Source organism: Lagopus leucura, unplaced genomic scaffold, assembly GCF_019238085.1.
Source record: "Lagopus leucura isolate 7727_CA_CO unplaced genomic scaffold, USGS_WTPT01 Super-Scaffold_100004, whole genome shotgun sequence".
Lineage (NCBI taxonomy): Eukaryota > Metazoa > Chordata > Aves > Galliformes > Phasianidae > Lagopus > Lagopus leucura.
This window is the reverse complement of record NW_024962264.1, coordinates 48,971,987-48,994,207: the sequence shown is the minus strand read 5'-3', so window position 1 is coordinate 48,994,207 and position 22,221 is coordinate 48,971,987. Positions and strand designations below refer to the sequence as shown.

Genomic DNA, 22,221 nt, shown 5'->3' with positions numbered 1-22,221 from the left:
GCAGGTCGGCCGGGGTGGGCGCGGAGGGAGGGAACGGGGTGCGCTGCGAGCCGGGTGCCAGGCGCACGCCTCTGCCTGACAGCCGGGCGGGGAACAGCAGCTGGCCAGGCAGGTTTGTCAGCGGGCGGCGGCCTCGCTCCCCTCCCTCCGCTCCCCTCCCCTTCCCTCCCCGGGCTGCTGGGGATAATTAGTGTCTGCGCGGGGCCGTCTGCCCCCGGGAGGCAGGGCGGGCGGCGCGCAGTCAGTGCGTGCCCGGCTGTTTTGCTCGCTGACTCGCCTCGGCCGAGCCTCCACCCCGCGGGCGGGAGCCGCCCTCCCGCGCTCCCCTCCGTGACCCTCCCAGCGCTAACCCCGCCGGCCCAGGGAGCCTGGCAGGGCGAGAGGCGCCGCGTCATGTGACAGCGCGGCCCGGTGCCAGCAGCCCGGGGGGGAGGCGGGCGGAGGGCGGGAGGCAGGGCGGCGGCGGGCGGCTCCTCCTCGCACGCAGACCCGGAGCCACCGCGGAGGCGCCTCAGCCGCGGGACACGCCGGCACGGAGCCTCCGCAGCGCCCCCGGCCCCCGCCGCCCCGCGCCATCCCGGCCCTGCGGGAGCACCGCGTAAGTGCGAGGGCCGGGACGGGAGGGAGCTGCGGCGGCGGGATAGGCTGCGGGAGGGGAAAAGTTTGCCGGCTCCGCGGTGCCCGGGGCGGGAGCCGGGAGAACGGAGCCGGGCGGAGCGCTGGGCCGGATTCGCTTGCCCCCCGCGGCTCCGGCGGCGTCTCCCGCGTGGCGGCGTGGACGCGGCTCCGCGCACCTGCGCGGCCGCCGGGGGCGCCCGGGGACTCTCGACCCTTCCTCGGGGGTCCGGCCCGGCCCCTCGCGGCTCCCCCGGGGGTTCGGCCGCGGGAAGGGGGAACGGTGTCAGCGGATCCCAACGTGGCACGGCGTCGGGCGGCGCTGGGGTGAAAAGAACGGCGGGTTCTGCGTGTCCATCGAAGGGCGAGTGCTGCCCGGCGGCGGGGAACGCCGCTGCAGGAGCTCGCCGTTGGAAAGTGCTTAACCGGGGACGATACGGGCTCTCGGAAATAGGTTTTCCCGCATATCGTCACCGACCGTAGCACCACGTTGCAGCGAGGTCGGTGAAGTTCAACCACGCAGCGTCCAGGGAAGCGCCGCGGTTAAATATGGAATTAGAAATAACGACCGTAGTTCGGCTCCCTTTTCTGGACGTCGCTTTGTAAAGCCGAAAAGGGAGCGGGATATTTGCTTTGGAGCGGAGTCAGCGGCGGCCCGGGGACGTCAGGCGCGGGTACTGAGGCGGGCGCCCGAGGGCTGCGTGGGGCGCGCAGCGGAGCCGGGCCGCCTCGTGCTCGTGCCGCTGCCCGGCAGACGCGGTCAGGTACCTGCATTGTCCGCTCGCTGCGTTCGCTTCCCGGCCCCTGAAAGAGCAGGAAGTGGAGCTGAGCTCTGAGGGCTGTATTGTTACTAGAAGCTCCGTTTGGGTGGTGGGAGGAGAGCTTTGAAGACTTTATTTAAGCTAATAATATCCGTGAATGCTCGTTACCTGCATCCAAGACAAAGGATTACACGGCTCCACGGTAATGACTTTTTCCACTGAGTGCTTTTAAGACGCGTGTTCTTGGTAATTGCATGAGGAACTTTGTGTGAGAGGAGCTCCATCTGGATCTGATAATCCTGCCTGACCCTGGAGAATTACTTCAGACCAACCTTCGTATTTTTAAGAACTTTTTGTCTAATATAAAAATACAAAAACCTGAGTGTGCTGACATGAGTGACCGCTTCTGTTTTTGTCCAAGCAAACAAATGCCTTTTTTTTTTTCTTTTTTTTTTTTCTCCTTCCCAGAATGCGCTGTGCAGACTGGGAGGGAGACTGGTGTCAAGGGCAGGGAGAAAAGATACTAAATGTGTTGCTTCCTTCCACGAGGAACCGGACAGAACTTCCTCTAAGTAGCAGAGCCCTGAGCGAGCCCTGAGGTGCTCTGGGGATGTGACCTGTGCAACCAGTGCCTGCATTGCCAACAGCAAAAGCCTTCAGACAAATAACCATGTAAATGTGAGCGAGATCAGACAAAGGTCCTGAGATGTTGGAGATAGGAGTTGCGCAATACAGGTGCTGCTTACAGTCCCAGATACTCGGCATGAAGAGGAGCTGGTAGGTCAGCATGGAGCCGACAGCTGCTGGAGCTGCTGCTGTGAACCACCATGTAGTTTGCTGTGAGACAGCCTCACTGTGGATAGCATTAGGTGTCTCACCCATAGGGTACAAGCAACCAAAGCATGTCAGGGAAGATGGTACTGAAACCACAGCTTTGAAGGAAAACACACCTTGAAGTTGCCATAATGGGCATCTGGACCAGATGCACCCTCGCTCTGCTTCCATCTTGAAGAATTCATTTGTTGAGCTTTGACAATAACAGTATTACCTCCACAGGTCACAAGGTGAGGTCTGTGTGAGACAGAGGGATGGGGAAGGCAAAATTCTGGAACAATTTGCTGAGCTGTGCCAAATGAAGGAGGCCAGGAGAAGCCCTTTAACAGTTGAAAGCAGTGCTTGCAGGGTGCCTGTGGTTCTGTCCGTGAGGGTCCATGCTTTGGATGGGGAGCTGGCTGCTGGGAACAACGAAGCTGTGCTGCTGTTCAGCTACTGGTGATATCAGTCCAGCAATAAATCCATCAGCCCAGGGAAGGCTGCAGTTAATCATCGTGACCCATGGTGTCTGAAAATCTCCCACTCCTTCATGTTGTGCAGGGCGCCTGTTTGTCAATAGGGCAGGTCCCCTGCATAAGGACAGTGTTTTTCTTCACACCCAATGAACAAACACCTCCACCCACTGTTGTTGTTTTAAAAGACTCCAGCTGCTCATGAATATAGGGTCAGGGAGGGCCGCCTAAATGTTTCTGTGTGCTTTCTCCCCAGTGCAGCCAGCAGAGCTGTTTCCTGTTCTTTGTTTCAAGGCTGGGGTTTGCGTCACACATTCCAAGTGGCATATGTGGTGCTCTTTCCTGTTTCGGGCTGTTTTCTGGTGGATTGGTGGCCTCGTCCAGGCCCCTCGCTGCTGCCCCTCAACTCCCTATCCCCACCCATTGAGTTATCATGTCCCTACACACACAGTTGCTTAAGATGCCTGCATTATGTCATCATGAGATTTCCAAGTTAACCTTTAACGTGCACCCGCGAATCCTAGTATGTTTATGGGGGTGACCTGAAGCGCCCGCTCCCTCTGCTGAGAGCCAGTTTTCTCCTCTGGCTTGTGATGCCAGCTGGGCTGGAATCGCTCCATTAAAGCCACGGAGTTAGGTTGGTGTGAGAAAAGAGCCCACATCTGCACAGTCATCTTTCAGAGGGAGCCTTGGCTGCTGCCCTCAGCCAACCTGGATGGCCCACTGCGAGCACTTTGCAGTTCTTGAAAACTTTGTAGTTCTTGAAAGAAATACACTCTCTTTATCCGTACTGGAAGATTTTCTGTCTCACAGATGTAATGCAGGAAATGAAATGAGAGTGCTGGCTTTTCTTTGGAATAAACAGGTATAGCTGTTCTACGTTTGATGTTTCCATAGGTGCAAAAATGATTTTTCAGTCTTGTTTTTATTAGTTGACTTCTCCCCATGCCGATATAGAAAAACATCAAGAGGAAATGCAGAAAGAGAATGTAAATGTTTCTCTTGCCTTGGGTCTGACTGCTGAGGAGCTGAAGGATCCAAGCCAAAGCTTATTGAAATCAGGAGAAAGGCTTGCATCAAAATCAGTGGGCTTTGAATCAGGCCCTGGATGAAAATGTAGGGCGGGCTGTTTATTTCTCTGTCTCTTACACGCTTGGATATGCATGTTTCCAGTAGACACTGTAATATCCCAACTCTCCTATTTCATAAAAAAAAATACATATATTATTTTTTAAAGTAGCCTTTTAGTATCTGACATTGCTCTTTTGAATGCTAAGAAGTAATTGTGATCATTGTGTGTTTTAAATCTTAAGAAGTATTTGAAATACATGCTGTAAACTTCCTCTCTTGGGGCTTAATTATAGGGGGAAAAAAATTACAAAATTATATGCACATCCTTATTTTAGTTTTTTTTTTTTTTTTTTTTTTGTCCAGAACTCCAGATTACAAGAAGCATTTGTCCACACAGTTTTGGTAAGTTTTTTTATTGATTATTTTCATTTGTTACTGTCACTTATTTTTACTTAATTATTTTTACTTCATTTGCAGAGGATTTCAAACATTGACTCTATTTTCCCTTGACAAAGGAAAAAGATTGCAGTTTGATATTGGAAACTAGCATATAGTGAAAACAGTAAATGTTGTGGTTCACACCTTTTTGTTGCTAGAAGTTTTACAGAATCCAGGAAAAATTAAAATTATAGTAGTTTTGTGAACCAACTTCTTAATATTAATGAGTACTGCCAACAGGAGGTCTTCTAAAGTTCCTTTATACTGTCAGCAGTGGAGCTTTGTGTTTTCATTCCAAGGCTAGTTGCTTCCAATCCAGAATATGAAGTTTGGCAGGGCTGGCTTGAGGAGAGATTTAACCCTTCCCTATTAAGGATTCAGTTGATGCTGAGCCTTCCTTTGAGGGCCCTGTAACTATAGTGGATAGTTCCCAAGGGAAAAAAGTGCAAGTGTACATCAGCCAAATGGAAAGATAAAGCTCTGGTAGGCTTTTAATAGTACACTAAGTCAGAGTAAAATAATAATAACAAAAAAAAAGTGGGTGGCCTGCCTATCATGCAGTCAGTATACTATCAACAAATGCGATCCGTGAAGGCATGTTCGAGAGTCCAAGCTTCTTTGATCAAATTTGTACCCACCGCACTCTCCAGCTCTTCTCACTGTTGTTTTTATTTCACTTCTGGAGATACGCAGAAGTTCATTGAAGTTTGCCCTGTATTCGAACCCTCATTCAAATTAATCATTTAAATTATTTTTCATAAATGTACACTTATTTAGGATTAAATTTTTTTTTCTTCTAAAAATCTCTCTCATGTTTCATGAAATAGTAGTATCCTTCATGTTAGAGAACAGTATTTTCTGTCATTCTTCACCCTTATTATGAAAAGTTAGGATTTGTATTTGTCCTTTAAAATTATCCTTGAAATTAACATTTTAAGAAAAACATAATAAAAAAGTTCAGTTTGGAAGAGAAAGATTTTCATACCATTCCTCATAGTTCACTTGTTTTCAGAAGTCTGATCCTTTATAGTCACTAGGCTATTTCTCGTTCTAAGCAGTAGCCTGAGACAGGAAACCAGACAGCAGTCCGCCCCGATAAGGGAGAATATTGTCTAATGGAGGTGCCTTGAGATCTTTCTCACTCCCTTGGATTCAGTAGATGTAGAACTGAAGGTTTATCAGGGTTCCATTTTTTCCTTGATAGAAATGAGGTAATTTTAGTGCGCACTGCAAGAACTTTTTTTGCCCATTTTTTTTTACATTCAAGAAATCCATTTCCAGACACGTGGCTTCAAAGAGCCTGCAAGTGTTGCAAATTTAATTGAAATACTGATTACTCTGCTACACAGCTGATAAATGAACACGTCAAAGCAGTTCTAGGTCAGAGTGATGTCAGCAAAGCTGGACTGCGTGAGCTGCTCAAAGTTGCAGATTTTTCAGTATAGAACACAGATGATTTTAACACCAATAAAAAGCCAAAATAGTCTGAAATGCTCTTCAGTGTTAAATGAACAAATAAAATTTGCTGTTACATAAAAGAAGAAAATCTAATTGTTAATTTTTAAAAACAAATTATTTTGATTAAAATAATTGAGGCATCTAGTTTAAAGGCATATTAATCTTAGAATGAAGTAGGTTGGAAGCACTAGAGTGCTACGTATCAGTTCTTGGCATTTTTGGAGAGGTTTATGTTTATTTTTAGATGGCACAACTTAATGAAATCTAAACAGAATATTACTGTTGATCCTAGTGTCTCTTTCGTGCCTAACAAGTAAAACATTCAGTAGAAAATTTTTATCTAGGTACCTCTTTCTTCTCACACAGTATACTGGCTTTTCCAGCAGTTACCGTTTCCCAGAGGAAATTCAGTGAATAAGCAAACCCAGGGAACTGCCCATCAGTAAAACATTTCCTTGGTGTGCTAGTTTCTCATGAATTCCCCCCAGCTGTTCCTCGAGGGCCAGCTGTGCTGCTCCCTTCCCCCTGCACCGTTACTGAGCCTTTGTGCCTTTCTGATTTGGGCTGGGTCTGACTGCTCTGCTCTGCTCTGCTGTGCAGTGCTGGGGAGGTTCTTGGCCTGCTGCTATTTTGAGGCCCAGCACAGTTCAGCGCTTGGTTACTTCCCATTAAAGTTAATGGAACTACAGGAATACTTTCTTTTTTGTTGACTCAGGTCTTGATGTGCAACTGGTGCTGTCAGTGCAAACAGAATTGTAGACTAACTTCAGCTGGAAGGGTCTCTGAGAGGTCATTGCGTCCAACTTGTGGCTCCACAAAGGGCCACCCAAAACTCAAACCAAATTTCTGAGTGCAAATCTTTTTACTAGGTCTGGAAAACACTTTTTCTAGCTTTTCCAGGTAATTTGCTCTCAGATGCTGTGTTTTTTCTCTGTCAAACTATCTTCCAGATTACAATTGGAGGGGTTTTCACCCCGCTTCAGGAAACCTCCCCTCCCTTTCATCATTTGAGGCCCTTCTGCTGTTGTCACTTCTCCTTAATAGCAGGGGAAGTTTAACTTGGGGCTCACAGAAGGCACAGAGTTAAGTCCCAAAGGGCCTGCACCAAAGAGCTGTGTGCACCAGGGATACTAGCTGTGCTGAAAAAGCTGCAGTGTCTTCAGGGAAGGCACTCATTTAGCAGTAATTCGGCAGATAATATTACATTATTCTGTAATTACACCTACAATAACAGTAGTACCTTGATGCTTCTAGACAAAGCCTTGCTGTACCACAAGACAGCATTCCTTCTTCCCCAGGCAGAATGATTGAGAAATCAAACTCCACGTGTAGTTCTTACACAGAGTGAAGAGAGGCAAAAGTTCTGGTCACCGCTCCACTGTCAGCAGCAGTAGTATCCATCAGGTCACTGACTGCTCTTCTAGGTATTTTGTGAGAGCAAATGCTCTGTGCCACAGAGGATTTGTAGTGCAGTGTCACAACTGGCCTCACTCCACTGTTTCCTTTCACAGCAGATCTGCAGGAGCTGGTGGATCTTGGAGGCAGATGTGCAGCAGCAGTTTGTAGCTCTGGCAGCTGTTGTGCAGTCAAGATATGAAGGCTGGGTGCTCTTTTGAGCTACTTGGCTCTTCTTGTCCACAGTAAATAATCTGTATGAATCTTCACTAACTTTAAGTTCTCATTCACTCCTAATGATATCTCTGAAACGATAAACCTTAGCAATTGAGAAGTTAATGTCAAAAAGTGCCCAGTCCAGACAGGGATGTGAACTGTCCTGATGATGAACTTCCTTTATGGAAGGAATACTTTGATGCATACTGGATCATAAAGGAAGAGTCTGTGATTTTTCTGGCTGGCTGTTAACTCTGGAAAGTACTGAGGGTCTTTGCCTGGATTTTACCTTGCACCTGTCCTCATTTGCATACAAGACCCAATTGCTTCATTTGTCTTTCTGAGGTACAGGGTGTGAGCAAAATCTTATCAGAAGCCATGTCCTGTTTGGACAAGTAGGGCTGACTTGGCAGAGATCCACAGGGTGGAGTGAATGGGAGGAGGCAAGAAAGTAAAACTGGGTGGCTTGTTAGCAGAAAAAGAGAAGGAGAGCAAAAAAAGAGAGGGTGGAATGTTTGCCTACCGGATTGCAGTTAATTATTTAGTTTCAGATTACATGCATTTTAAATTCTTTCAGCCCATGTGAAAATACCCTATTAACGTAAAATAATTTATCTAATATGTGAATGTCAAGAACCCTTATTTTTTTAATGCATTTAGTATGAACCTATTGGTGTTTCCTTATTCTTTTTTTTTTTTTTTTTTTCAGGGATGGAAACAAGGGATAGGTAGTACTTTGAATTTCCAGAAGTTGGCTTTATTAGCTAAACATTTTGTGGGCTTTCAAACAAATAGGTTATGAAAACAGTGTATAAAGTAGAACCCAACTGTTTTTCCTCTGCAACAGAAACAGTCAAGACTGTTTACTTTCTCTAATGCTCCCTTCTCAACTGTTTAGGGGTAGAGACTGGAAGGTTTTGATTTAATAGGTACGATTTTACAAATAGACTAAGAAAAAATATTGATGCTTGGTACTTGAGGGAACATGCTGTATCTGTGTGTGTATGAGTGTATACATTACGTGCACATGCTTCCTTGTGAATGTAGTCCAAGCAATTGATTTTGAGCATTATTTTTAAATGCAGAAATAATTGGTTCATGAGTTATTTGCAGTCTTGGGCAGGTGTCACTGTGAGCTACGTTGTAAATGAGAGACTCAAAGCTGATTTATATTAACTTTTCAGCTGCTCTATCAATTACCACAAAATAAGCATCAGACTTACTAATCTCGACAAAGAAGACCAAGAGTTACATGTTCATGGATTTTTCCTTTCTTGAAAATTGGTTTCTGCTTACTAACAAATGGGAAGGAAAACCAACTTCTTATAAGGGTAAAATGTGATAAAGGAGTATTCAATTTCTGGACTGTGATGCAGCAATAGAAATAATCTTTTCCTCTACCCTTCTTAGATGACTACATCAGAGAAAGATTGAGAATTACTTTCCACTTTCACTGAGTGCAGTGCACTTTCTGTTGCCAGCATCACTGTAATTCTTGCACAGTAATTTAGAGCCCTCTCAAGAAACACTCAGATAGTAGCATGAAGTGAAGTAAATGTCTTCGTGCACTGTCTTGAAGTAAAAGGAGAAAAGGATTAACTCTCTAAGTTGAAGAAAATCCAGTATTAAAAAAGAATAGCCTGGGAGCATCAGAGCATGACTGCTTACTTAGAACCAACTAACCTTTTTGTTCTTACTTTTCTTTCATGTACTTACTCGTTCTCTTTTGTTCATTTATTTTTTGCTTCCTCCCTCTCTTCCTGAAGTACAAATTGTTTTGTCACTGTTTAAACAGAAAACTGAAAGTTTTGCTGTAAACTTTCCTTATCTCTATAAGTATCACTTCTTAATGTTTTCACGATGCTTATGTATGTGTGTGTAGGTGTGAGTGCTGCATGGGTATGCATGAGTTCTATCTGTGAAATATTAAGTACCTGGAAAGGGTAACCATTCAATGGAAACTAGGACAGTTGACAACCTCGCAAGTAAGATTAAAGAGTTTACAAAGTTATCACAACTTTTAGCAAATAGAGCCATTTTACACAACTACAGTCTAGGTTTAAACTGGAAATTGCATTGAGCTGCTGTTTTGAGCTGCAGTTTGGTTCTGTTGGACCTTTGTCTCTTGTAAGAAAATTCGTGAAGATGCTTTTATTTCCATTTGACCCTGATTTGTTTATATTATTAAAAAAAGTACACTGTTGTAATATTTTTCTAAATGCCTTCAACTTTTACTCATACACTGGATAATTAATTATAGACTTGCAACAGTTCATGCCATCTTTCTCTGGAAGCAGTTACCAATTTCTTACCTATAAACACAAGTAATGGTTAATTGCAAGATCGGTCATTAGTGTAGACTTGTTAGAATGGTTTTAATTTGAAGCAGGAACACCTTAGCATTTTATTTAAATTTCTGGGAAAATTTTCCAGCCCAAACTCCCAATCTGTTGTCTGGCCTTTAACCTACTTCCTTGGGGTGAAATTGGATGAGGCTGTCTGGCTGTATTCGTTTATTTCCAGTGCCATCTACTGGTCGAAAGTAAATTTGTGTAAGATTTTTATCCTCAACATCTTAGAGAGAATCAGAGCACTTCCTTGCAGGGCAGTGCAGAACTTGCTGCTATAATGTCAGTTGTGGAACTAGTATGTAAAAGCTTGCCAACATCTGAATGTCTCTGAGAACAACATAGCTTTGCTTCTCTTGGTTTTACTCTGTATCCTTTGTGGTCCATTCCAGAAGAGGTGTCTCCTCCTTTCCTGCATGGTGTCTTTCCAAGCTGACCATGAAAGATGTGTAACCTGGTAGTTACGTGGTGATACGCTGTGTGCTAAATGCTTCTTTTTCAGGCAGTTTGAGATAAAGTAGAATTGGAAAAGTAATGTTGAACACACTGTAGGAAAAAACAACCACCAAAACTGCAGAGAGTGCAACCAACGATTGTTGAATTGTCAGTAAATTTATTATTGTAGGAAAATAACTTAGATATTAAGTATAATGTTAAGTCATTGCAGCATTTGGAATGTATGTCTCCAAATTAGTTCTGATGTTTTGTCTTCTTTTTTTTGCATTGATTCAGTGTCACTGCACATGAAGATTTTGGCTTTTCTGTCAGGACTCTTAGGAAAGAGATCTGCTTCAGAATCAGTTCACTATGTTACTAACTGTACAAGATTAATCTGAAGCTATAATGATGATGAGAAATCCATTGTATAAACTGTGATGCATTTATACATTGACAAATAATGAAAGATGAGAATGAAACTTGATATGCTGACATGAACGAGAAAATTTCACATTAACTTTCATTAATGTGAGCAGATGTCCCTTTTTTTTAACGGCAGTTGGGAAAGAATAAACCTAACAAATATTTTTAATGAAGCTTTGTCAGATATTTAAGAAGTTACGCTAGAGATTAATAAATGCAGATGTTTATCTGGCAAAACATTAAGTTGTCTCCAATTCAGAAAGCTGAAGTGAGTCTTTCCTGCAGCTTTCTAACACATTGTCTTCCCTTTGTAGGACAGGACATCACAGGCATCGGAAGAGGTGAATAAAGAAGATGCTAATGTTTGATCCAGTCCCTATCAAGCAAGAAGCCATGGACCCCATTTCAGTGGTAAGACTTTTAAGATATTCTAGCCATTATAATGATTCTGTAGTTTTTCCATCTGTGCAATTAAACCAGGATTTTTCTAGGCTTTGTACTACCCTACAAAAAGCTGTAAAACTGTATTTTGGTTTTAGGTCAACTGGGTTCACATTTCTGCTATGCTTCATGACTATTGCCCCTAAATGACCTCTGCCTTTACTTCTGCTGATGTTCCCATCCACAGAGCAAAGGAGAGAACATCCAAGAACTCCTCACCCACACAGTGCTAATGTAATCACTTCAGGTCATGCTGTTGATGGAAGTGGATGGAAATTAAGCTGCCAGACTTCAGAGTGAATTGGAAAGAACCTGTGGTGTCAGTGTTACACCTTTGAACTAAATGAGCAGCTTCTCACCATCCCCTTCTCTGTTTCTTTTCCGGTCTTGACCACACATGCCAGGGAGTAACTCAGTGCTTTAACCAACAGAAAAATCCTTACCAAAAAAAAAAAAAAAAAAAAAAAGGAAAAGCTTTTTTCCTGGATAAACTGGATTAATTCTCTCTCTTACCATGTGATCAGATGAGAAACAGAGCAGTGGAGGAGAAATTGGGGAAAATAAAGGGAGGCCTGGCTTTTTTGTTGTAATTTTCCATTGGCTTGCTGTATTGCACCAGCTCAGCATAAATAAACAAGAGCAGGAGGAAAGCATAGCTGAGAAGGGACACAGGGAACTGTGGTGATTGAATGGTTAGAATTGCTAACCCACTAAAGATATCCTTCTTTTGGTCAAATCAGGTTCACTCTATGGCTGCTCAGTGCTAGAGTGAGGACAGAGAAGAGGGAATAGGACCTATCCTTTCATCAGCAGCCTGCAATAAGATCAGATTAAGTGTGATATGAAGCCGCACCTTAGCAAGGCTGATTGATTAACAGTGAGAAGTCAGTGTACATAAATTAGTGTGTGTTAAATTCATGCTCTAAGTGGCATCTCTCAGTATATGGTTTGCTTACTTTTTATGTAAAATGTAGAATAATCGCCACCAAATTGAGTGCATCTGGGAGGACTCTGATTTCTTTGGCGCTGCTAATGACACTTTCTGAGAGTTAAATTTATATGCATTTTAAATTTCAAGTTTGACCTTCATGGGATTTATTTACTTCTAAGCAATGATAGACAAATAGTTGGCCTATTGGGTGTAAATGTATTGACAAATTCCAAATATTTGGGTCAAAGAAGAGCCTTAGTATTGACCAGTTGATCTGTGACTTGGATCACACAGTTATTGCATGTCCTTGTTCAGATCAGCGATGATTCTCTGTTATTATCTAAGGATGTTCTGTGGCATTTGTCAGAGGCAGAAAGTGGGCCACTTCTGCAATAAAAGTGTTAATAAATAAGTGACAGTATCCTTAGAGATACCTTGTGCTGTTCTTTTGTACACATCTGCCATCATTTCACAGCAGAGGTTCTGCAGTGGCCAATGTTTTACCAAATATGTATACCTTCCTCTTAGTTACTGCATAATGCTAGAATGCATAATGCAAAATGAAAGTAGGAAAACAAGGATCGTGAAACTTACCTGAAACAAAAGGAAGTTGTTTGAGTGTGGGTTCCCTTATGCAGATCACTCAGTTCTTCCTCAGTCTGAGGGGTGTTTGTTTCAACTTCTGTAGGCTCACAGGCTGCTGAGCCACAAGCCCTTGAGGCCCTTCTGGCTTCCCTGGTGCTGTTTGGTTGCGCAGCTTCCTCTGAACCTTGCAGCCCAGCACAAACTGCTCTGGAAGCACCTTTAAAAGTGAGGCGGGGGGGAACATAGGACAGGCATTCCCAAGAATGTGAGTGTTGTTGAACTTCATTTGAGGTGGTAGAAGGGAAGACCAACTGTTACAGCAGTGGTGGTTTTGTTTCTGGAGCACAGGGTTTAGTGTGGGTTGATATAACCTGTAGATTTAAAATCAGGATATATTTTTATTCTGTCTGTCATTCTGATAGTATCGTTAGAGGTCAAACTCAATGAAACCTTTTGTGAATTATTGGGTATTTTACCCGAACATACACTGTCTGTGGCTATAAAAGCTGCCTTTAAAGAATCCCATTAGTTGGGGTGGGAGAGGGAAACAAATTATAGCTTTGGCACCACTGTATTTCAGGGCGTGTGGCTGAAAGGATTAACTATGCTTCTCAAATGGCTGAAGCTTGCACCCACACTATTTCATCACTCTACCAACAGCCTGTACTGCTTATTGAATTGAATTACCAAGCAGATTTTATGATAGTTCTTAAAGAAATAGTGACAGTTATCCGAATCGTACCTAAATGTTTTCTGTGAGGACTTTTTAAACATTTGGATAAGTACCAGTAATTGTTTAGAGAAAGGAGTCACTTTTTGTGTATAAACATCTTTGAACTGAAAAACAGGATTTTTCTTCCTCTTCATCAGTCGAAAAAACCACATTTCATTCCTTTTTAAGGCAAAGTGCTATGTGCAGCATGAGGGACTGAGGTCTCATGGTAATGCATGTTACTTATCTAGTCCACTAGTGTGCTTTTTCATGTATTAGCTACTATTTGGATTAGACCCTGTTTTTTCTCTTCTATGGTACCAATTTGACAACTTGTGTAAGGGTGTAAGCAGGTTCTTCATCTGTTCCTGGTTTTGAAAGAGCCTAGCAAGATTACAGTTAAATTCGTAAGGTTATGTAGTTTGTAAAACATAGGATTTGTTATCCTATACAATGTTTCAATAGTATAGGCAGTTTAATAAGAGTTTAGCAAACTCTGTTAGGCTAGTGCTTCATAATGTCTCTTTATGGAAGCAGCAGTCTTCTGGGGAGTGATGAGTGCTTTCGTTGTGTTCAGCTGATCTTTTTTTTTCTGAATAGATTGTCAAGAGGAACTTGACTTCTCTTTTTGGAACTGCTAACTTGATTGTATGAACATAAGGATATTTTTGAACAACAATTCAAGAATATTAGGAATTGCTGTAACTTATGTTGCAGTGTCTTTGTGAGTTGAGTTGAACAAACAGCAACAATAGGGAAATGAACTGCTTAGTGAGGTCCAAGAGGGAAAGTGATCATAGCAAACATCAAAAAGACCTATATAGAGACTGTAAAGGAATACACCTTGAATTACTACTCTTAATAGTAGCTTAATAGTGAGCTGCTGTAGTAATATACAATTCTTTGCAGAGACTTTCAATAACAGCAGAATTTATTGAGAAGTGAGAATTTGTTGGGTATTCTTAAGCCAAGTCATGCTGAAGGACATATGCTCTTAATTACAGTAGAAATCCAAGGAAGATGTGTTAAATATATCAGCTTAAATATTTTGTGCAGACTGAGCAATAATACCTAGTTTTACATTGTTCCACAAGAATAATTCACGTGGGTACTAAGTGTTTCATATTTTCAATATAAGATACTTTGTGCTGTTGCAGATTTGGTCAGGATCTGATCAGGAAGGTGAGCTCGGTGGTGGTGAGTGATGAACACAACACACCAGGCAGTGCTCATGGGTGGAGAGAAACAGAAGTCTCTTTCCCTTCTCTCCCCTTTCCTGCCTTTCATAAATGCTTTAGGACATTCCTACAAAGTCTGATTAAGACAGGGTTAACTGTTCTCCTTGCTGTGTAATTGTCATTTGATCTGCTGACTTCAGCAGTGCTGTCTGTGCAGCTTTAGCCAGGCAGGTTCTGCTCTGGGCTGTGGTTAAACGGAGTCATTCATTACAGCTTTTACATTCATCCAGAACAAGCTGTGGTCCCAGGGGGAAGTTCTAGGATTGGTGTGAAAAGACTGCTCTTGCTGTGCATTAAATACACTCCTGGTTACTGCAGTCGGTGACATTTAGAAAACAACGCAGTTGTCGTCAGGCTTTTCTTGTTTGCTGTTGTCAAAGCTCCCAGTTTACAGAGGGAAACTGAAATCTTTCTTAATCTCCCATCCCATATCCCCAGAGGGGTTTACTTCCCTGGCTAAGAAAGCGACCAACCAAGTCTGAACAAATCTAAAGGCAATTGCTGAGTCCCAAGGAGATGGAAACTGGAGCTTTGCTTTGCTAGAAGATGCAGGAAGCTTAACTTTAAGGCCAGCAAGAAGATGGATCTGAGTGTGAGCTACCGCAAACTAACAGTATTTCAAGTATGCTTTGTAGTAGAAAGTGCAAAAGTGCATTCCAAGTAGGCTGTGATTGACAACAGAAGTACCACTTTTGGTTGTGCAAGTGCTCTTTTTGTCTTTTTCACCTTTTCTGTAGTCAGCACCGTTTTTGTACGCAGCACATACCCGTACTGTAAATAATTATGTGAACAAATCAATTCAGTAAATTCTTGGTTTTTTTTGTTCTTGGATGTACAAGAGACATCTTTCTGCTTCTTTAGTTTATGACAATCTTTACAACAGCAGTAATAAAATAATATTGTAATAACAATAATATTTTTTATAATAATAACAAAAATAATTTGTTGCACCACATTTTTCTATTACAACTTTATCTACTCTTCAGGTAGAAGCATGATATGATGGTTAAAACCTCTGCAGAAGAAAAGTTTAGAAAAATGATTCAGCTTCCCCAAACTGCCACAAGAAATAGCTGATGTCAAATCTGTGCCAGATTAATGACAACAATGGAAACTTCCTATGGAAAATAATGCAAGGCATGCAGGATAATGCCAAGTCCCTAAAATAGTCCCTTTTAAAATATAGTTATCTTCTCCCCAATTCTTCGAAAGTATTTCTTGCTCGGGTAAATGTATTTTACTTAACCTTTCCAGTTTACAGGTCTCTGCACAATACTTTAACGGTTTGTTAGCTTTTCAACAGACGTTTAGTGTTAAAGAACTGAAAGAGGTTGACTGGTTAACCAGTAAGGTTACAGCTTGGAAATGCTTTGTTCTTTAATCCGTTCAGTGACCAGAAACATTCCTGAAGATTTAGACGACAGTCTTTTTCCTTTCTAGTATTCTTGCAACTTTGTAAGCTGTAGGGTTCAGAGGAGTGCACTTGTGCAAGATCTGTAAGGCTCTATTGTGAATGAATTCATGCGTGCTGTGGTACACAGAGCTCTGTAAGTCACAGGAGTTTGTTATTTTCAGGCAGCTGTTACTGAAATATAAGAGCACTTCAGAGGAATGAAAGTGCACATTCACCTGAATGTGGACATGCTTTCTAAAACAAAGTAAATTTTCCTATGTGATCATCTTTGACAAACTTGCAGAACTGTAAATTCACTGATGTACCGTGGTTCAAAACTCACACAGCTCACTGAAGCAGAGTAGACTCTGAACTGTGGACCAACAGCCGTAATTTTAACAGAAGTATTTGCGGTCATTTATCCGTTTAGAGTGGTATTTTTTGCCTATGCTCATAATTTGATCAGTAGTTGGTTGACACTAAATATTATCAAGTTTTAATCCCTATCAGTATTCTGTGGTCTTCATCTTTTAGAATTCAAATAAATTCAGTGTTGCTTGACACAGTAGTGGTGGCATACCCTCAGAGCTTGTATTACCCAGCATTGTGTGCAGTAATGGCATTTTTATAGAATTCTGCAGAGCCAATTACCATGGAAGATGAACACATACATGAATTGAATTTGTAAGTCATAAAAAGATGAATTAAATTAAGTTTCAACATTCTGATGTAGTATGTACTGTTTGAAGATCAATTTATTTGTGCTGTTTTAGTTGAAAATAGTGTTAGTTACAGGTATTTTGTGGAATCAGTTTTGTTGATTCTCATCACAATACATGAATATAGCAGGAAAAAATAATGTTTTCTGAACTCACTGTTTCAAAAAACAACTGGAAAGAAAAAAACACATTGGTGTCATTTTGCAGTAATACCTGTGGTTAACATTGACAGTTACAATCAGATAAATGTCCTTTACAAGGGAAACAGAGGCAAACTGAGAGACGTACTGCTAGAAGTTTTCTCTCTAAGAAGAAATGTTTTGAAAAGTTACCTAAATGTTTGTGTAGATACATGGTGATTTTATAGCATCTGTTATATTCACATTATTTAGTAAACAACCACAGTTTTAAACACTTTTAAAATGTAAAGTTGATCTGGATAGTTGTTTAATAATACTGTATTCTGCAGTGAATGTTAATACCTTGCAGTTTGCAAAAACTATTTTTACTGAAATGTGGAGATTATTATGCAGGTTAGGATTTGTTTTGGATTTTAAATGCTCCCGTGAAGAGAACTACTGACTTCCATAAGCAGCAGGAATAGTACATCAAAAGCAGTATTGTGGGGAGGAGAAAGTTGTTGAATAAGCTTTGATGATCTGTTTTCATCATCCGTGTTGCTTCTGAAACAGTGACTTGTTATGTGAGTAGCTTCCTTTGAGTGAAATCTGATGTTTTATTTCATTCACTTTTGTTTAGAAAATATATTGAAATGCTTTCTGAAAACCTTCATCTTGCCTCAGTTTATTAGCCATTGTTCTTTTTCAGCAGTAATTTTATGCATGTTGGTTCACTATTTGTTTTTCTTTATTTTTTTCTGCTTTTTCTGACAGTCATACCCATCCAATTACATGGACCAAATGAAGCCAAACAAATACAGCGTCATTTATTCTGCACCAAGCATGTTGCACAATAAATTCTACTCAAACCCTGACAGACTGTCGAATGGAATCCAGATGGAGCCAGTAGACCTTACGGTGAACAAGCGAAGCTCACCGCCTTCGGCTGGCAGTTCTCCTTCACCTTTAAAATTTCAGACTGTGCATAGGAGAACTTCCCCTGGATTGACTCTGTCCTCACCCAGCTCTCCCATCAGTAAATTCACACCGTCACCCCCAGGAGTACAGCCGTTATCCATGCCTATAACAATCCCTCCTGTAATGGCTGCTGCTCTTTCCCGCCACGGACTGAGAAGCCCTGGGATACTCCCAGTCATTCAGCCTGTTGTTGTCCAGCCAGTTCCTTTCATGTATGCTCCCCATCTCCAGCAGCCCATCATGGTATCTACAGTCCTTACAGATGAAATGGAAAGTCCAAGCAGCATGCAAGGTTGGTGCTGTCAGAGTTGTGTTTTTTGTCCTCTCGTACTGGGAAAATGACTATATATCCATTTTCTAAAATACACTGATTATACACATATAATTCACTATGTAAATATTTCATGAAACTTAGCAGGGTTGCATTCAGTTGCACTTTAAACGTGCGTGACGGTTGTTTGTCATGGTAGATCTACTGAGATTTGAACTGATGAAAAAGTGAATTGAAATTCTTTTCATCATAGTTCATCAGGACAGAAATACAAAACCTTCCAGTTTTAGTATTAACTACAGATTCTTAGGTGTATCTTTTATTTATGTGGCTCTTCATGTTTTTGATACGTTGTCTTCCATCTCTGACCTTCCCCCACACAGTGCCTGTTATTGAGTCCTTCGAGAAGCCTGCTCTGAAGAAAGCAATTAAAGTAGAACCGGGAAGCGAACCAGCAAAGACTGACTTCTATCCTGAACGAATGTCACCTCCAATGACCTCATTGTCTCCCCAGGAAGTAATGCTGCAAGAGTAAGTAATTTAACAGTAGTTCCCAAATCAGCAAAGTAACGAAATGCAGTTCAGTGCAATATTTAACTAATTTTAAGGAATGAGATAGAAAGTTGCTGTGCTTATAATAAAATCCAGAAAAACTTTCTCGCCATTGTGAGATGCAGTTTCAGCTTTTGTTCTCTTTCATCATACATAGATGTGTATTTCTACGTAGCAACCACGTTTCTAAAGTAATGTTGTTTCCAATCCTACAATTCACTGGATGTGGAACTGCAATAAGCTAGTGATATCTTTATGTAAAACCAGCAACAAACTAGGAAAATATTTCAAAAACATTTAATACTGATCTCTGTATTTATACTATCTAAAATACCCTTCCTTAAAAATACTCCTGTGACTTTCTTGGTGGACCTCTTCATGTTCTAAAAAATGTTAGAATCATACAATCATAGAATCACAAGGTTGGAAACGACCTATAAGATCATCTAGTCCAACCGTCTCCTCATCACCATTGTCACCACTAGTACTAAACCACATCACGCAGCACGTCATCCAGACGCCTCTTGAACACTGCCAGGGATGGCGACTCCACCACCTCCCTGGGCAGCCATTCCAGTGCCTGACCACTCTGAGAGAAAAAGTTCTTCCTTATGTCCAACCCAAACCTCCTCTGATACAACTTGCGGCCATTTCCCCGTGTCCTGCTCATTGCCTGGGAGAAGAGGCCAAATCCCTCTTCACCACAACCTCCCTTCAGGAGGCTGTAGATTGCAGTGAGGTCCCCCCTGAGCCTCCTCTTCTCCAGACTGAACAATCCCAGCTCCCTCAAGACTTGTGCTCCAGACCCCTCACCAGTTTCGTTGACCTTCTCTGGACACGCTCCAGGACCTCAATGTCTTTCCTGTAGTGAGGAGCCCAAAACTGAACGCAGTACTCGAGGTGTGGCCTCACCAGTGCTGAGTAGAGGGGGATGATCACCTCCCTGCTCCTGCTGGCCACACTATTTCTAATGCAGGCCAGGATGCCGTTGGCCCTCTTGGCCACCTGGGCACACTGTCGGCTCATGTTCAGCCGAGCATCAACCAACACCCCCAGGTCCTTCTCTTCTTCACACTCATCCAGCCACTCATCCCCAAGCCTGTAACGCTGCATGGGGTTGTTGTGCCCAAAGTGCAGGACCTGGCACTTGGCCTTGTTGAACCTCATGCCATTCACTTCAGACCAGCAATCCAGCCTGTCTAAATCCCTCTGAAGGTTCTCCCTGCCCTCAGGCAGATCGACATCACCTCCCAGCTTGGTGTCATCTGCAAACTTACTGAGGGTGCACTCAATCCCCTCATCTAGGTCATCAATAAAGTTATTAAACAAGATGGGCCCCAGTACCGACCCCTGGGGAACACCACTCGTAATGGGTCACCAGCTGGACTTAACTCCATTAACCACTAACCGCTGGGCACAGCCCTCTGCCAGTTCCTTACCCAAAGAAGGGTGTACCTATCCAGGCCACAGGCAGCCAGTTTCCCCAGAAGAAGCCTGTGAGGGACCTTGTCAAAGGCTTTGCTGAAGTCTAGGTAGACTATATTAACGGCCCTTCCCTGATCTATCAGACTAGTCACCCAGTCATAGAAGGAGTTGAGGTTGGTCAAGCACCACCTGCTTTTCATGAATCCGTGCTGGCTGGGCCTGATCCCCTGGACACCATGCACATGCCGTGCAATCTCATCCAAGATGATTTGCTCCATAACTTTCCCTGATACCGAGGTCAGGCTAACAGGCCTATAGTTCCCCGGATCCTCCTTATGGCCCTTCTTGAAGATGGGAGTCAACATCAGCAAGCCTCCAATCCTCTGGGACCTCACCAGTTAACCAGGAGCACTGATAGATGGCTGAGAGGGGCTTAGCAATCACCCCTGCCAGCTCCCTGGACTTGTGACAGTCCAGATGGAGGAGAAGCTCTCTGACTGTCTCCACCTGAACCACTGGTGGCATATTCTGAGCAGCGTCCCAGACTTGCAGATCAGGTCATAAAAAGCCCAGAGGATAACTGATCTGGCTGTTAAAGGCAGATGTTAAGAAGGCATTGAGGACCTCAGCCCTCTCCTTGTCCTCAGTGGCCACATTCCCTGCTGCATCAAGTGTAGGATGAGAATTATCTTCAATTCTTCTTTTGCCGTTAATATATTTATAAAAGGATTTTTTTTGTCTTTTAATGCAGTGGCCAACCTGACTTCAAGTTGGGCTTTCGCCTTCCTAACTTCCTCCCTGCATACCTTAGCTACTTCTTCGTAATCTCCCCAAGTAGCCTGTCCCTTCTTCCAGAGGACGTAGACTCTTTTTTTCTCCCTGAGTCTCAGCAGTATTTCCCGGCTCATCCACACTGGTTGTCTTCCCCTACGGCTTGCTTTACAGCACTCAGGGACAGCCTGTTCTTGTGCCTTTAAGATTTCCATCTTGAGGAGCGTCCAGGCTTCCTGGGCCTCTTCACCCTTGAGAAGTAACTCCCAAGGGAGGACAGAGTCCTTATGTTGCAATGACTTCCGTTGTTTCCCAGCAGTCTGCAGAGCTGCAGTTCTTGCTCAGCTCTTTCAAGTTCAAATTCTGCAGCATCTACAGCAGTTGTAGCTTTTAGCTTTTTATTATTTAAAAAAATAGACAAATCATTCAAGTTGGCAATTCAGTGGAAAGAAAACCCTCAGGTGTACAAGTTCTTTGTCTATCCATTGAAGTTCCTTGCTTACCTGAGGCCAGTGTTTTGGGATTCGCAGTTTAAGTAGTTCCTAAAGGTCTCTCTCTTCCCCGTCAGCCACTTGTTTCCAGGCAAGTACTGATACAGCTGTTACTGAGATCACTGCACATCTGTCCAGGTTTAAAACAGTAGAAGGCAGAGCAGGGGCTAGGCAGAAGAAATGAGGTCTGGGAAGAAACTTTTTGATGTTGATGGAAAGATTCTTAGGCAGTACCTGATGGACCATGGCTATGCTTCCATCTGCTGTTTCCCTTTGGAGAATTATGCCAGCTTACCAAAACCATGGGACTGCCCAAGTCCTGGCTCACCTTTCAGCAGGCATTGCTCTGGGCTTGCACGCTGTCTACTGGTGTGGCATTTTGTGTGCAGTGAACTGGTTGCCAGCTAGCTTTTGTAGACAGTATGCTGTTCATTTAGAAGTAAGCTTGTTTGTTCTATTACAAGAAAACTGTAAATATCCATGTTTACCAGATGGATACTTAACTTCCCTAAGAGCTTTCCACTCACAGCAGCCAGGTCTGTCTGTACTTGGACCTAACTTCTGCAGGGTTAGGGCAACCAAACGCTGTGCTTCACCTTTGTCTCTTGTTAGGCCTGTTGAATAAGAGCAGACCAGCAAGGGCTGTTCCTGGCTTACAACACACCCTTCCTCTCCGGCTGAGACTTCTGTAGACTTGTCACCTGCATTAGTGATTTGCATTAATTATTTCCCTGTGAGACCAGTTTCCACAGGAAATCCATCCGCTGAGCAAAGAGTATAACATTCAATAAGAAGTATAGGAAGCATTGGTACGTTGTCGGTTATGTTGTTCCTAAGCATCTTCTCTGCTTGACCATGCAGGAGCATTCTGTTTATGGAGACAGAGTCCTTATGTTGCAATGACTTCCGTTGTTTCCCAGCAGTCTGCAGAGCTGCAGTTCTTGCTCAGCTCTTTCAAGTTCAAATTCTGCAGCATCTACAGCAGTTGCAGCTTTTAGCTTTTTATTATTTAAAAAAATAGACAAATCGTTCAAGTTAAAAGATGAGACTTAAACGTCTGTAAAATTTCCTGTTGTCTCACAGCATCATCAGCCGCTCTCTGCATTATGAGGTCTAATTACACAATTTCTTATCATTTTTCTTGGA

General features: G+C 42.8%; 1 protein-coding gene across 3 annotated transcripts in view; it reads left to right on the top strand.

The window, feature by feature from the left end:
* Positions 1-537: 537 nt before the first annotated feature.
* Positions 538-22,221, top strand: part of KLF3 (Kruppel like factor 3) — a 29,154-nt gene continuing 7,470 nt past the window's right edge. Inside the window, exons 1-5 of one of the 3 annotated variants that reach the window (XM_042871211.1) lie at positions 538-598; positions 4,097-4,135; positions 10,764-10,860; positions 17,362-17,857; positions 18,220-18,367. In XM_042871211.1, coding sequence (XP_042727145.1) covers positions 10,804-10,860; positions 17,362-17,857; positions 18,220-18,367 — 701 coding nt within the window. In that variant the 5' untranslated portion in view covers positions 538-598; positions 4,097-4,135; positions 10,764-10,803. Of the gene's footprint in view, positions 599-1,334; positions 2,441-3,702; positions 3,779-4,096; positions 4,136-10,763; positions 10,861-17,361; positions 17,858-18,219; positions 18,368-22,221 lie in introns of those variants that run through there. The other 2 variants (XM_042871212.1, XM_042871213.1) reach the window with 2 other exon arrangements.